General features: G+C 35.2%; 2 protein-coding genes across 2 annotated transcripts; one reads left to right on the top strand and one right to left on the bottom strand.

Moving 5' to 3' along the window:
• Positions 1-6,593: 6,593 nt before the first annotated feature.
• On the top strand, positions 6,594-9,493 carry LOC144567319 (protein NRT1/ PTR FAMILY 3.1-like). Its single transcript, XM_078317424.1, has 4 exons — positions 6,594-6,740; positions 6,855-7,293; positions 7,557-7,898; positions 8,518-9,493. Exons 1-4 carry the CDS (start codon positions 6,674-6,676, stop codon positions 9,389-9,391), a joined length of 1,722 nt encoding a protein of 573 aa, XP_078173550.1. The 5' UTR covers positions 6,594-6,673; the 3' UTR covers positions 9,392-9,493.
• Positions 9,494-11,390: 1,897 nt separating this feature from the next.
• Positions 11,391-15,440, bottom strand: LOC144567608 (endo-1,3;1,4-beta-D-glucanase-like). The gene is made up of 7 exons (XM_078317780.1): positions 15,251-15,440; positions 14,896-14,917; positions 14,482-14,608; positions 14,297-14,387; positions 13,948-14,037; positions 11,795-11,895; positions 11,391-11,680 (listed from the first exon to the last, which is right to left on the bottom strand). Exons 1-7 carry the CDS (start codon positions 15,399-15,401, stop codon positions 11,540-11,542), a joined length of 723 nt encoding a protein of 240 aa, XP_078173906.1. The 5' UTR covers positions 15,402-15,440; the 3' UTR covers positions 11,391-11,539.
• Positions 15,441-17,446: the final 2,006 nt, after the last annotated feature.

The raw sequence follows: 17,446 nt of genomic DNA, 5'->3' as shown, positions 1-17,446 counted from the left end.
CTAGTGGTGACTCTAAATGACATGATAAAAGGGCGTTGTACAACCCTGATACTACAATTGAAGGTATTCAGAGCACTCGAGTAATGTCTCCATATCGCAAGATATTAGGCATTTACAACCCTAATACGACACTCCAAATGAAGGTGTTTGGTGCACTCCAGTAATGTCTCTATATGGCCGGAGAAGAGGGTAGTTGTAACCCAAATAAAACACTCCAATTAAAGGTGTTTGGAGCACTCAGGTAATGTCTGCAGATGGCAAGATAATAGGGCATTTACAATCCTAACACAACATTCCATTTAAAGGTGTTTGGAACACCCAGGTAGTGTCTCAACATGGCAAGGTAATAAGTCATTTACAACCCTAATAGAACACTCAAATTGACGGTATTTTGAGCACTCTACCAGTGTCTCTAGATGGCAAGATAAATTTACATATGTAATAAAACACTCCAATTGAAGGTGTTTGGAGCACTCTTGTAGTGACTCAATATGGCAAGATAATAAGGCATTTACAACCCTTATACAACACTCCAATTGAAGATGTTTGCAGGACTCTTGAAGTCTCACCATATGACAATATAATAGGACATTTACAACCCTAATACAATACTCCAATTGAAGGTGCTTGGAGCAATCCAGTAGTGTCTTCAGATGGCAAGATAATATGGCATTTACAACCCTAATAAAACACTCCAAATGAAGGTGTTTGGAGCACTCTAGTAGTGTCTCCAGATAGCAAGATAATAGGGCATTTACAACCCTAATATAACCCTCCAATTAAAGGTGTTTGGAGCACTCTAGTAGTGACTAAATATAGCAAAATCATGGAACATTTACAACCCCAATACAATACTCCAATTGATGGTGCTTGGAGGAATCTATTAGTGTCTCTAGATGGCAAGATAATAGGGCATTGACAACCCTAATTAAACACTCGAATTGAAGGTGTTTGGAGCACTCTAGTAGTGTCTCAAGATGGCAAGATAATAAGGCATTTATAACACTCCAATTGAATGTGTCTGGATCACTCAAGTAGTCTCCAAATAACAAGATAATGTAGCATTTATAACACTCATACAACATGCTAATTGAAGGTGTTTGGAGCACTCTAGTAATGTCTCCAAATGGCAAGATAATAGGGCTTTTACAACCCTAATACAACACTCCAATTAAAGGTGTTTGGAGAACTCGAGTAGTGTCTCAAGATGGCAAGATAATAGGCCATTTATAACCCAAATACAACACTCCAACTGAAGGTGTTTGGAGCACTCTAGTAGGGTCTCCAGATGGCAATATAATGGGGTATTTACAACCCTAATACAACACTCCAATTGAAGCACTCTAGTAGGGTCTATTTTTAAATTTTTGTTTTTTAAATTTCTATTTTTTAAATTCTGTTTTTCATTTCTGTTTTTTAATTTCTGTTTTTTAAATTCTGTTTTTTAATTTCTGTTATTTTAATTTCTGTTTTTTAATTTCTGTTTTTTAAATTCTATTTTTTTTAATTTCTGTTTTTTAAATTCTGTTTTTAAATTTCTGTTTTTTAAATTTCTGTTTTTTAATTTCTGTTTTTTAATTTCTGTTTTTTTAATTTCTGATTTATTTTTCAAATGTATGTTAGAATTGTTTTGAATAGGTTAAATAAATAGGTTAGATATATTTTTTGAATGTGTTAAGTAATTTACATTTATTTTTTTGAATAGGTTTAAAAAATGACAATTCCTCATTGCAAATCGGTGGAAGAAACCATCACGAGATTTTCGACCGATCTTTTTGGCTCCGAAATGCCACCACCTAATTATCCACAAGATTATCAACCCAATTATACTGATAGTTCCTCCCAAATGCCACCACCTAATTATTCATACCCTTGTCCACAAAATTATTCAAGAAAGGACCAAATGCTACAAACAAATTATCAACAACCCCCACAAATGAGTGCACCGCCACTGTATTATACTTCAAACGATCCAAACGTATTCATTCCACAAGAAACACTTCAACCGACACCACCGTATACATATGGAGGCATGGGCTCTTCTTCTGTAGCATCGAGTCAATTCATTGACACTGCCCCTATAGGAGGTACTCCTTGGACAGGTGAACCTAAAATTCAAGAAGAAGTTGTCCCTCCTTCGACAAGTGTCCCGCCACAAGAACCAGCAGGAAAGAAGACAGACCTCCTCCCGAATACAATCAACTGTGGGTGAAATTTTATAACATTACTAAAAATAACGTCGGAGTTATGCACTATCTAGAATGTAAGGTAAAAGGTTGCAAGAAAAATTTTTAGTATAAACAAACTAGTGGTATGACTAGCTTTAAGAGACATGCCGAAATGCACGAAAGAAAGGGTGAGGTTCCAAGTGAAAATCCTGAACCGAGAGAAATCCAAACCCTTATAAACGCGGATGGTACCAGAACCAACCCAAAATACGATGAATCAAAAATACTTAGTGAATTGGCTCGGTACATTACCCATAAAGAACAACCAATAAGTATGGGTGATTGCATGAGTTTTACCAGGTTGGTCATTCGGGGGTGTGGTCAACCAATGTACAAGAGGATCCATCATAGAAAGATGGTTAGTGAAATAAAAAACAGTGTACCATTACAAAAAAAATGACCTACAAGCTCAATTTGCATACCAAAACAATAAGGTCTCAATTACCTCCGATATATGGACTGCCAGTAAATATGGCCTTGGGTACTCTTGTGTTACCGGGCATTGGATTGATGATAATTGAGTATTACAAAGAATGGTATTATGTTTTCGAGTGTTGGATTCCCCGTACACTACAAATGTAATTTTCAAATCCATTATTGGATTCCCCGTACAGTACCATTGTTTCTAAAATATTGGGAAGATGTACCCCTCCTGGCCATTATCGCGAACTGCCTCAACTCGGTATACAAGAAGTATTACACGATCAAAGTAGTTGAAAGGTACAAACATAATCTACATTTAGACTCAACCGAGGTGGAGGCATACGTGAATTCGAAGTTCGATGAGATATTTAACATATACAACTCAAGAATGAGTAACAACCAAAACCCGTCTTCGTCCCGTGCCGCCCCTAGGTATGAATATAAATATACATGTGTTTTTAATCTTTATTATTTATAATATCTACATTATTTGTCAACTATTTTTTATTATTTTTAATAGTTCCACTTCCAGGAGCACTAGCAGTGGTGGATTATTAGCAGATTTTCAGTCGGAGAGCCAACCGCACACATCTACAAACGAGTTATTGAGATATATGTCGATGCTCAACGAAAATGAACATGGACTTGACGTCATGGCTTGGTGGAGGAGGCATCAAAGGGCCTATCCTGAAGGATGTGTGTTTTGAAAGTTATATTTTAATAATAATTTATGTGTTGTTCATGATTTTATTACGAATATTAATATTTTTGTTTCTTGAGATTTATATGTTATATCTTTGAAAGTATTCAAAAAGATGCTCTTGATCTTGAATCATAGAACTCCTAAGATGAGAAACATTTAATCACTAAATAAGTTCACGATCTAGTAATTAAGGAGGAACATTAATTACCGAGGAAGATTGTCATGTAGATTAAAGTACATTGAAGTTCTATAAATGTTGATAAAGGATTATCATTTAATTGCATGAATATATAAAAATGTATATTTTATATATTTAACATGACCTAAATGAATGGAACATTATATGGATTGTGTTTTGTGTCATTAATGTTTCCATTGTGTCTTTAAAATCTTAGATATGATATGTGTAGGTTTTTCACATGAGAAGTATATAATGTGATTGCTATTTAAATACTATCTTACGATAGGAATAAAATAGTAGTTCGTTGTGTACAACTTGTGCGGGAGAAATCTATATGTTAATATTATCATTGTCCCTCAATTTGAGTTATGATATTACTGGGCCCCTTGGTAAAGTGAAATTATATTGCATGCAATATAACTGATGTAGTTATAATTATAATTCACTTGAGAGACCAAGAAAACGAATATAATGCAAAAATGACACGATCCTATTTTGCATATTATTCATAATATCATGTGACAAGGATAGACACAAAATTAGTGGATTGAGTAAATGATTACTATGTCGTTTGGATAACTATAATGTAATGATAGAACCTCTTACAGTCAATAATATAAAGTTTTATATTATTGCCAAGATGACATAGATCCTCTATACGGTCACACCAACTGAAGAGAAACAACGAGTATTTTACATTTCATAATGATGTATAAGATAAAATACATGAGATGAAATGCTAAAATAAAATGTCATAATATGACATGCTTAGATCATAAATAAATTTGTGAAATTGTGCAAATATTATTTGGTATAATGTTTGAATGCATTATAAGAATAATAAAGACATTGTATAAGAGAATAATATGACTAATATTATTTGTTCATAAATTAATTTATTAAACCAATCACAAGATGAGATTAAAGAGAGCATGAGATGGCTAAATAAGGCTAGTGGCATTTGTGTAATTAATTTAAAACCTTACACAAATATTGTCCTAACTCTTGCCTATTTAAAGGGACTCATTTAGGAGAAAAATAAGCTAATTTTCTGCCTATGACCCTTGCCAAAATCAGCCCCTTTGAGCAGCCACGTTTTTCCTTTCCCCTTGGCCGAAACTTTGAAGGGAGGCTATCATCTCTCATCTCTTCTTGCTAGGTGGTTGGATCTAAGTTCTAAACTTCACATTCATCTATCTAAGAGGTGTGCTAGTTTGTTGTTTAGGTTCAAGGTGAACCAAGAGGTGGAGAGGCGCTTCAATCGAAGATGTGGTTTCCAAGAGATCTAGAAGGGAAATTGATTTCCCTCTAATCAAGAGATTTGACAATCTCTTTAGGTATAAATTTTTATCTCCTCTTGTGTGAGAAATGGATAAATTTATTTGTTTTTATTTAGTACACATTAGGTGCTTGATGAAATTATTAAGAAGTTTCTTATTTGCTATTGTCATATAAATAACGTCATTTGTGTATTGAGCCAAGTGGTAATAGAAAAAAATTTAAATACTCGCCACATAGGCATACACATGAAATCCCTACATATCCAACGCTGGCGATGATGGCCCGCGACGTATTTGCTGTGCACGTGTCAACCGTCCCTTTCGAAAGTTATTTTAGTTCGGCGAATAGGATCCTCTCCGATAAACGCAGTAAGTTGGGTGCAAATATTTTTTAGAGACTTGTGTGCTTGAAAGATTGGATTGCTGCTGAAGAGCGCAAGCAACATATGCCTCAACAAGCATCATCATCCGAAGCCGACACTGAAGAAAGCGGTACCGAGGCGTGGCACGAGGCTAATTCGAATTCAGACGGTGCCGAAGAGAGCGAACAATGGTATATAAATCCAAACTACTAGATAGGTAGTGTCGGTATAAATTTCTAACCTCTTTTAATCTTTATGGTTATTTTTTAAATTATAAATTTCTAAACATTTCAATTAGTTTTTAAATTATTCATTTTAAAGAAGAATTACTAATAAAAAAAAAGTTATAACTCCGCCTATGTTATTTTACATAGCCGGTCTCAAGCCCGGAATAAAGGAGGAGGGTAATTTTTATTTTTTAATCTATTGTTTTAAAATAATTCATAATTATTTTTAAAGTAATTGATTTAAGAAAATTTGTATTTGTATTTTATTGTTTTAAAGTTTCTGATTTAATTATATTTTTAATTTATATTTTATTTAACCTATTAAAAATAAATGAACGTTTAGAAAATATATTATCAATTTAAAATGTAAACTAAAAATTTCGAGATATAAATAAATTATGAAACTATATAATTAGAGTGAGAATTTGAAAATAAAATGACTCGTGTAAAGAAATAAATAAATAGATTTGTACTTAGCCGAATAAATATACAAATTTTCGCATGAATATTTTTTATATACACTATTTGATATTCGTACGACAACGACAATGTAAAAAAAACAGAAAAAAAAACCCTGACCGGACCGCCCGGCCCCCCTACCCGGACCGCCATGCCCCCGAGGGTATAACGGGCACGGGTATTAAACGGGCAGGGCAGGGTTTTTGAAAAAAAAAACCCGTAATACCCGGCCTGTGGTACCCGTATACCCGCCGTGCCCGTGCCCTCGCCCACCCGTGCCCGTGCCCTCGCCCACCCGTGCCCATGCCCGGGTATGCCCGGACCGACCGTGAGCAAATCACTACTTTGATACATATGTACAGGACCTGTTAGCAGGTAAGACTACTAGACTGAGTTCGTAGGTCAAAAATAGGAAAAATTTCTAAATTTGATGCCAGATGGCGGAACATATTTTATTAACTTGAATCTGTGACATTTTAGAAACTTCAATCACATAAAACAATGAAATTCATCACAGATTTACATCCACCAATGACAGTTTCAGTACTGTATTAGCTTCTTGGTTTCTGTTGGTTTTGGGTTCACTAAGATAAGGAGATCAACCTGGCTTATAATATAGTCTCTGTAAGCTGTAGTCCTTTATATTTCAGAATTCATATGCCAGAAAATGTTATAAATTGACAGAGTTGGTAAACGTGTGTGTATTTATAAATCAATCCATCCAGACTAGTGGGCATGAAGAGATTGGAGTGACTGTTCATTCCCCATCTCTCCCACCGAAAGAGGTTTAAGCAATTCTATCTCTCAGCAATGTCTGAAGATGAAAGAGAGGAGAAAAGAAAACAGGGTGGTTTCAAGACCATGCCCTTCATACTAGGTAAGGTTTATTACTTAATCTAACTTTCTGTGCATTACTCAAATGCCTTCACCAGTTTCACAAATCACAGTAACTTGATTACTGATATATCGTCCAACCTGTATCTATCTACAGCAAATGAGATCTGCGACAGGTTTGCCAGCACAGGATTCAATGCCAATTTGATTACTTACTTGACCCAGATAATGCACATGCCAATGGTTGAAGCCTCCAATGCACTGACGAATTTTAGCGGCACTTCGAGCCTGACCCCTGTCATCGGTGCCTTAATTGCCGACTCCTTTGCAGGACGTTTCTGGTCCATAACTGTCGGTTTGATAATCTTCCTAATTGGCATGATTAGTCTAACTATTTCAGCTGTTGCTCCATCCCTCCACCCGCCACCTTGTGCAGATCATCAGCTGTGTCAAAAGGCATCTTCGTGGCAGTTTTTCGTTTTGTATACTTCATTGCTTTTCACAGCAATCGGTTCCGGAGGTATTCGGCCATGCGTTGTTCCTTTTGGTGCTGATCAGTATGAACTCGATGGAATGGACTCGACTGCTAAAAAGGGGTACCCAATCTCTGTATTTGTTTTTCACACCGTAACTTGTAGTTTATAATTAGTCATACACATAAACCTGTTCAAACTATTTGTATTCAAATTATCGTAGCAAACTGCTTAAATTTACACATGGAATACATAATGCTCAGTTCTATAGCCAGCATACAGAGACCAAACAACTATTTTAAAACCGTACTCCCAAATTGCTTAAAGTACATCAACATTTTGTCTGTTTGGATACTAATTTACAGATGATTCATGTAATCTGGCAGACATAGCTTCTTCAACCTGTACTTCTTTAGCATGGGATTCACATCCTTGCTGGCCTTGACACTGATAGTGTACATACAAGACAATGTCGGGTGGGGATGGGGTTTTGGCATCCCAACCATGGTCATGGCACTATCTGTTGTATTCTTTGTCGTGGGGTACCCGCTTTACATTAGGATTAAGCCAGGCGGCAGCCCCTTGACCCGGTTGACCCAGGTCATCATTGCCGCTATCAAGAAACGAAATGCAGTTCGGCCAGATGATGTGAATTTGTTATATCAGGACAAGGAGCTTGATGCCAAACTCTCAGTCACTGGCCAATTAGTGCACACAGATCAGCTGAAGTAAGTTTACACTAATTATTTCTTGAATCCAATCCAAATCTGCTGTAGTTAGTACTATGATTGTATATTTACTCATTGTCGAACGATAAAGTCACTATTAATTATGGACTCATAATTACAATTATATAAACACAAATTATATGGACCTATGATTGATATTCTAATTAGCTAGGTGGGTAAGGTGCTCTATGGGAATCCAGAGTACAACTTCAGTTTCTTTTTCTTTTTTTCTTTCCAATTTTTGTTACTCCTGCTATAGGGGAATCCAGAATACAATTTCAGTCTTTTTGTTGTTATTCCTATGTGCTCAAGTGAATACTATCTGTTGGTGAATTATAATATAGAAGATTTGCAGGTACTGTTCTTTTAATAAACAAATATTGCTTAAACAATTAGTTTAGTCAGACATCTTGCATACTGTCGTCAACTTCATGATTAGCTTTAAAGTTTAATGAAAAAAAAAAACTAACACATGAATGCATCATAATATAAGCAAGCATTTTGTCTATAGCAAAACTTATCAAGAATCCAGCTCATCCGATGTTATAACCATCTGCACATAATACACAACCATTTAATTAATTTTATAGGGTTAACTCATTTTTGTGACTTATTGCAGGTTCTTTGACCGAGCCGCCATAGTCATCGATGGTGACATGCTACCCTCTGGTCGTCCCAACCTTTGGCGTCTTGCAACAGTGCACCGTGTAGAGGAATTAAAATCTATCACACGCATGCTCCCAATCTGGGTCATGTATGTAGTTCTCATAATGGCTCTTTCACACAACGGCACTTTTTCAATACAACAAGGGCGCATAATGGACCGGCACATCACCCGCCATTTCCAATTCCCAGCAGGGTCTATCTCGATCTTCACTGTCATAGCCATGCTCACTAGTTTGGCATTATACGACCGAGTTTTTGTCCCTTTAACACGTAGGTTTACCAAAAGACCTACTGGAATTACCTGCTTCCAGCGTATGGGTATCGGGCTTGTCTTTGCTATGTTGTCTAACGTGTCAGCCGCACTTGTCGAAACAAAGAGAAAAAATGCAATGAATTTACATGGGGATACTATCAGCATCTTCTGGCTTGTGCCTCAGTTTGCCATACATGGCTTAACCGAGACCTTTTTCTCAGTGGGTCAGATGGAGTTTTGTTATGATCAAGCACCGGAGAGCATGAGAAGTAGCACCACGGCATTATTCTGGCTTGCAATATCATTCGGGTACTATTTAGGGACAGCATTAGTGACTATTGTGCATAATTGTACAAAAAGAGGAGTAGATTGGCTTCCAGATGATCTTAACAAGGGAAAATTGGATAGTTATTATTGGCTAGTTACAGTGATACAAATATTTAATATTGCATACTATTTTGTGTGCGCGAAGTATTATACGATGAAGCCTTTGGAAGGAGAGGATGAAAAGGTAGTGCAAGAAGTTGAGAAAACAGAGAGTGAAGAAAAGATAGAACCTGAAGCTACCAAATAGCATTTATCTTTCTTCTAATGTACATGTAATGTATCCTAAATTTCTATGTAATCCACCGAAAATGGAGAGCCCCTTCTTTTTGAAACATTAATTAAATGATTCGTTACTGTCGTCTCAAATTCGTTATTTAAATTATTAATATAAAAAATATTATAAAACTGGCACCAAGATCCTTCTCTTCAGAAAAATTAATTAGCTACCGAAATCATGCAAATATTATCCATAAACTTATATTTTTAAAATTTTAACATTTTTTTAATTGATTTAAAAGATGTTGTCCATATTATGAAATGATTCAATCATTTAGAGGACTCGCCTAATTAATCCATATACATACTTCAAACAATTAGTATTTGACAAATAAATTATGTTTATAAGATGTACATGACCGTACGATGATTAAGTGCCAAAAACATAAGATGTACATGACCATACGATGATTAAGTGCCAAGATACAAGCGAAACTACTTCTCTTCAAAATTTTATTTTATTCCCGGGCCTAATTTTGGGGTAAAGCTTGGCGTTCTTCATTCTTTATTTATAATGTAGTATTTACATAATTGAGGTAAAATAAAAAAAACGATAGGCAAATTGACAGGTTGCTTGCACTTGTATCTTCTTGACTTTAATTTTATTTTTCTTGCTAGCTTCAAGCCGCACTGCTATTTGCATCAGCACGGTCTTTAATTATTTTTATGTATGAAAATATTTTCAGTCACACTCATCTTGCTTAGTTTTGGATGTCTCTGTTAGTTTTTTAACAAATAATTACATACTTTTAATGTTACATTAATAGCTAACATTAGTTATAAAAAATATGATCATGTTATTGTTTGTTTTTAACATTAAAATATATATTTTTTAATATATTTAGCAATTTTTTGTATTTATTTATTCACTTTAACACTTGCACAATTATAATTTTGTTAGACATATCTGATAATCGTATGAAAATGGCATAACTGAACGTCACTGAATTTCCGTACATTATATTTTTAAGAAGTATGTGTTAAGAAAAAAGTAAAAACTTATCATTTGTAAGTCAACTTGTTAATCAGCAGAAGTTATAAAGGAGGCAAGAGGATAGAAGGGTAATCCAAACACCCAAATTAACTTTTGAGGGATAAAAAAAAAATTAAGCTTCTGTAAATACTGGTTCTAATGTTTCTAAAGATATATCGTATATGCATGCATTTAAGACCGGCGAGAAATAAAAAGGACAAAATTAAAATAACACGGTGGTAAGTAGTAACGTTCCACATGGCTGACAGAAATAATTTATTTGTCATAGTAACATGAAATCATATGACACCTACTCCGGAAATAGTTCATGTTAAGATCTTATTTTTAACTTGGTACACAACTACTCGTTTCTAAAATATGTAGATCCACTCGCCAATTTGTAAATATATTACTTCATATCTTATTTAACAGAATCTTTCGTCAAGTTGACGATTTTATACATTTTAACCGCCGATCAATAACCTGGCCTTGATATTAAGTTATTAACACCGCCCCTTCTATCGATGCCAACTTGCATCCTTTCACCGAAATTGACAGCATCTAAACCGTTGATTGTGTTAAATTAGACAGTCACGAGTCCCCATGAGACCATTCCTAAGTCCTAACTGCAGCATACCCTAGAGGATACAGACCTCGTCTAGGGCCCAGATTACATGGAGTGCGTATCCTCTGAGATATCTCATATTTTGCGTGACCGACTTATTCGGGGGGTGACGTAGGGGGTCAGTATTATTTGAGCTTTGAATTCGCGCAAAACGTATTGCAATGGTTGAGATTTTCCAAAAAGTCACGCAAAATATGAGATATCTCAGAGGATGCGAATTTGATTACATGAGCATTGGTACATGATGACATGAATCATGTCTAGATTTTTGTTGGTGAAAGCACAATCCATTGCGAACTCACCTATCCATGTTATTAGCATGGTTAAGATGCTTCAAAATACAAAAGAGAATGTCTTCAGGGGGGACTTCAGTTCAAGCAACACTACAAGAAAGCAAAGAAATTTAACAAAAAATACAAGCAGACAGATGAAACAAGCAATGTCTCTCAAAAATGAACTAGGCAGACCATTCTGAGCTACCAATATTAATTGATAGATCAAAGCAATAATGGAATACATATTTAAATTAAGTGCTTATTGAACCACTCGAGCATGTCAGTGCGTGCCTCATCAGCACTCTTAACAGCTGATTCATCATCAGCCTTGTATCTGACAGCCCATCCATGTGCAACTCCAGGAAATATCTTAACAAAGTAATCAACCTGCATAGGATGGCAGGGCCATAGGTTGTCATAATAAACACAAAATGCTGCTAACCCGAGAATTATGAAAGCTCCTTAGTTGTCCATTGTCACAAATTTTGTAAGGAAACTGACCTCAGATTTTTCAGCTAGAACCGCTTCGTATTGCTTCACCAGTTCAGGTGGCGAGAGGTGATCAGTTTCAGCTCCAAGTATAGCTATAGGACATTTAACCTCTGAACTCGTGTCAAGAAAAAACAATTAATGAGAAGGACCAAGAGAGGAAAAAAATATAATTTGATTGAAATAAAAGTTTTTAATCAATTTCAATGGCAACAAGTGCATCTATTAGAAAAAAAATAAAATAAAATAATAACATCTGAACTAAATTAACAACTGCAAATATAAGCAACTGTTACATAAAATGCCTCACAGAAGCTCCCGCATGGAAAAAAAAAATCTAAATTGAAATCTTCTATTGTAGTTTTCTTACTTCTTACTTACTCGTAAAATAAGATAACTTCTAAAACCTTGAATTATGATAACAACAAGAGCCATAATTAAAAAAAATAGTCAGATTTTGACTTATTCATTTTAGGTCTGTGACCTTGGAAGTTGTCACAGAGAGCCAATATAGATAGCCCACCTGCAAGGAAGAGGGAAAGGGGACGGGGTCTTGTGGCAGGATAAAGTATTGCTTTTTTTTTCCTCTATATTGTATATTCTCAGGGGCTTTTATTTAAGAAATGCAAACTTGTTTGCTAGGGACTCGTTTACTTTTGTAAAATAAACTTGGGTGGTTATACGAATTTCGGAGTAGGATGAGACTAATAACAAGAGGGTGTGATATGCAGTAAAAGACAAGGCACTGAGGTGACTCTTTATTTTTTTAATTTAGGACTCCAACAAAATGGAAGCAGGAACTGGGATTAGTGACTATAGATTAACTTGACATCTTGAACAAATAAAATAAAATAAAATAAAATAAAATGGAAAAAATGCAAAAAAGTTTTTAGGCGTATTAACAGCCTTTATGGATTAACTTAACAACCTTGAACAAAATTTCAAGCAATATTATTGTCATTTGATTTGATGTTTCATCACGGGCCACAAAATATGAAACATTGCAAACTTTCAAGTCATTTCGTAATGGTGAAACTATATCAAATTTCATGATTTTTCATGTGCATGGTATATATATGGTGTAGATGACACCAATGGATGGATTTCCAAACAAGAAGTTAGCTTAGTTGATTGTCAGCAGTGCCAAGCTAATCCGGTGTCAACAAATTCCAACCCATGATAAATAAGCTCTGTCAATTACTGCACTTTGTTCAATGAGACCCTCAAAGTTTCATTTTATTCAAATAGCCCCTGGGCATTGGGTTTTAATTAGTCCTCGCCATTACATTACATTCACTAGTCAATGGCCCAAAGACCGTAACTACATCCTCATATGGATCTAGTAAATAATACTTGTCTCAAAAAAAGTTAATATGGATGTCATTAGATTAGGTGATAATAAGTACTGCAACACCATACGGATTAGGGGCTAACTGACACTAAAATGGTTCAGCGACCTGATGAAACCAAATCCAACAGTTTAGAAAGCTGATGAACCCAAAAAAAAGGGCAAAACGCAAAATGCTCAAGGAACTGTGTAAATAGATTGCAATGGTTTAGGACCAGAATCACTTTTTCCTTTATAATGGCATAAAATTATATGAGCAAAGCTAGGGTGTGATGTGCTCACCAAGAGGGGTTGGTGAGTACAACTTCAAAAGTCTATCGAATTGACTTCAAACGACGAATCCAAACTGTTAAAATTCATCTATTTTATGAGTGATGCATGTACATGCAAAATTTTAAAAGTTTCGAATTCATTTAGTACAATGTCAAGTGGTCAAAAAATGATGAAAAATGAATACATAAAACAATTTATAAAAGGTTCATTTTTTGACTGCTTGACTTTGTACTAAATGAATTCAAAACTTTCAAAAAGTTTCATGTACATGCATCCATCACGAAGTAGATGGATTTCAACGGTTTGGATTCATCGTTTGAAGACAATCCGATAGACTTTTGGAGTTGTGCTCACCAACCTCTCTTAGTGAGCACATCACACCCTAGCTTTGCTCAAATTATAAAGTATTTGACCCCAACCAGTCTCAGACTAATTAGTAACTGATCTCAATTTATGTTGTTTACAACTGGAACACCTTCGAAGTTAGTTTTCTGGAGAATAAATGAACATTGGAATCAGTAACATTCCTGAAGAAGAACTATACCTTTAATATCATCAACAGACACAAGAGATGGATGCAACAAAACAGCAGCTTGAATCTCAGCAGCTTTTGCTAGTTCAGTGACGACCTTAGCTGCCAGTGAACAAGTACATACATAAAAAAAAAACTCAAAGAATATTCATATAAAACTGTAAATTTAATAACAAATCAGAAAGAAGATATATGGCACAGATACAAGCTGTGCTGCAAATGTAGCAGACCTAGTATCTTGCAAATTTATTTGCCTTCTAAGAGGATTTCTGATCAAATTAAATTATGTGGTCAATTTTTTTTTCTTTGTTTGGTTTATTTTGTATAAATCTAATCTAAATTTAACAAGAAGAGCACATACCGCCCCAACAATACCCAGCAGCACCTACTGAGGAAACCCCTTTCTCTTTTAAAGCTGCTATTACAGGCTTTGCTTCCTCAAATCCTTTTTCCTGCAGTTACAAAACATTATAAATGTTGAACTTAAGAATTTGGTATTTAAAACACTAATGATGTTTATTTTAAGAGGCAGAGAAGGAAACAAACTGTTGTATGAGACTGTAACCAGACTGGAAAAGGCCTTGTTGAATCATCAAGCTTGAAAGGATCGCCATGAATGAAATCTGGGACCACAACAAAATAGCCGGAAGCTGCAATCTTGTCAGCTATTTTCCTACAAATGCAATTATTGCTTTGCTAAATGGGGAACTTAAAGCTTACTGACGAGAAGTAGTATGCTGAAGAACATAAAACTTTCTTCAGCCCTTTTTCAAAAGAAACATAGTTCTTTGAATTTTTTTGGAAGTTATCAATATCGTGATAATTCATGCACAAAACATTGGTCTATATTGAATTTTATTTATACTCATGCTTTAAAAGATTTCCATTATCATATATAGAAAATTAAGCTATTGGTGTTTCTTTCATAAAGAGAATGCAGTTTAGTAACAATAAACATACCTCAAGTTTGGTGCTTCAAATCCTGGAATAATATGAAACAGGAGGAAGTTAAATTATAATTAGAAAAATACACATCAATACCAAATGTACAATGCCCCATATGTTAAAGAACCAACATCAACAATTTAAGTCAATCCATGTGTGCCAAGCCTTCTAAATTATAAAATTAGGGGCACCACAATTTTAATCCTTTTCTCAAAAGAAGATATTTTTAATTATATGTGCGGCTACAATGCCAATGGCAACCCCAATTACTAGAAAAACTTTACAACTCAATTAATTCAGACCGGAAACACAGTAATCCATTTGTAGTTTGGCAAAGGGAGGATTAGAGGAGAATGCGCAACGCAATTACCATAGACATCGGAGATGAGAATAACAGCGCGCTTGGAATTGATGGAACCAGCAATGTACGCCTTGATACCACCGAAATCGTCGACGACGGTGCCTTCGCCGCTGGCCGGGCTCAGGTTCGGCGGGTTTGAGCAGCAGAGGGAGCTCGCCATTTTGGATTACGCCTGATGGAGCGAGACTCGCTTAATGAGTGGCAATTAAACCCACGCGAACGCGTATTCTGTGCGCTGATCAGGATCGGAGCCCGGGGATTAGATTAATGCATGTCTGCCGTCTGATCAGGATCAGAGCCAATCCGCCCCAGCCTACGACGCATGGGGCCCTTTAATGTGGATCTCAATCAGACGGTCCAGATCTATGAGTTAATGAAGAGGATAGAATTCCTCGCCTAACTAGATCAAAGTTTTTCAGTTTTAAAAATAATTCGGTTTTAAAAATAGAACCGAACTGATTTAGCATTGCAACTGAACTTAATTAAAGTTTTATTTTAATTTGTTCAGCTCAAATTAAAATACATTAATTTTTTTATTTAAAACAATTGATTTACAATAAACCAAATTATATTACGAAATAAGAGTAGAACTAGGGTGCTCTTAAGCTCACCAAAGTTTTGGTGAGCTTAACTCTAAAACTCATTAAATCGATTTCAAATGGCGAATCCGAACCGTTGAAACCCGCCTACCTTACGTGTGATGCATCTACATGTGAAATTTTTAAACATTCGAATTAATTTAGTATAAAGTCAAGCGGTCAAAATTAGAAGGTTAATAAATTAATTTTAGTGCATTTATTTTTGAACGTTTTTTGACCGCTTGACTTTATACTAAATTAATTCGAATGTTTAAAAATTTCACATGTAGATGCATCACACGTAAGGTAGGCGAGTTTCAACGGTTTGGATTCGTCATTTGAAATCGATTTAATGAGTTTCAGAGTTAAGCTCACCAAAACTTTGGTGAGCTTAAGAGCACCCTAGTTCTACTCAAGAAATAAACCGACATATTAAGAAATAAACTGGGATGTTAAGAAATAAACCGAAGTATTTAAAGCAATAGATTAAAAAATATACCGGGGTATTAAGAAATAAATCGAAATTGTCTGGATCAAATTCATAATATATAAAAGTTCAGTCGGTTCGATTATTTCGATTTTAAAAATTTCCAAACAAAACTAAACCAAAATTATAACGAACTAAACAATTAAACTGAAAAAATCAAAAAAATCGAACCGTTTGGTCCAAACTAATTCGGTTCGGTTCAAAACCAACTAAACTGGACCCAATAAACACCCCTACCTACCTCTAATCCCATGAATTCAAATCCAATGAAGTAACCCAATTTTTAGGTTTTAGATCAGGATCGTCCGATTCGAATTCGTGACAATCCATCAAAAGTGGAGCGCACACATCCCGAGCAACGAATTCAAATCCCGAAGCGATCTCGAACGATGGATTCGAATCAAACGGTCTCTATCTAAAACCCAAGAGTTGGGTTACTTTAGGGGATCCGGACCCTCTCCTTGAAGGTACAGACTAACATGTTGAAATAAATATTAATGGACCCACTGATGTACAGACAGACACGTGACATGTCATGACCAACGATAATCATACAAAATATATCTTCAGTATAATTAATAGATATGTTGCAAATATATCTAAGGCTGCACAAAAAATTCGTAGTTTGTGATTCATTCGAGTTTGATTCGAAAAAATTCATAATTATTTCGATTTGAAATTAATGCAAATCAGTTCGATTCAAAATTAATTTGAATTCAAATTCGAACTTTTTTGTTCAAAATAGGTTCGTAAATAATTCTAGTTCGAATATTTGAGTAACATGAACTGTTCATTTTATGATGAACAAAACATAAAGTCTTTCTCCCTGAGCAATGACATGGGATGGGTATAAAAAAAAAAAAAATTTCAGATGTGTGCGCAACTACTTTGGACGGTGAGTGATTACCCGACTTATAAGATGCTATGTGGTTGGGGTGTTTTTATTGTATGGAGAAGACAAAAGCTTTTCACCTTCAGTATGGTAGAAAAACAACTTGGTTCGATAGTACAAGGTGCATGTTAACTCAGGATCACCCATTTCGTCGAGATAAGAATAATTTCATAAAAGGTAGAGTCGAGAATAATTCTCCACCACCAAGATTGACGGGAGAGCAGCTGCTTGACATAGTGAGTTTGATC

The sequence above is a fragment of the Carex rostrata genome, chromosome 16, assembly GCF_964058835.1.
Source record: "Carex rostrata chromosome 16, lpCarRost1.2, whole genome shotgun sequence".
Taxonomy (NCBI): Eukaryota; Viridiplantae; Streptophyta; class Magnoliopsida; order Poales; family Cyperaceae; genus Carex; species Carex rostrata.
The sequence above is the reverse complement of the archived record's forward strand: the minus strand, read 5'-3'. Positions and strand labels throughout refer to the sequence as shown.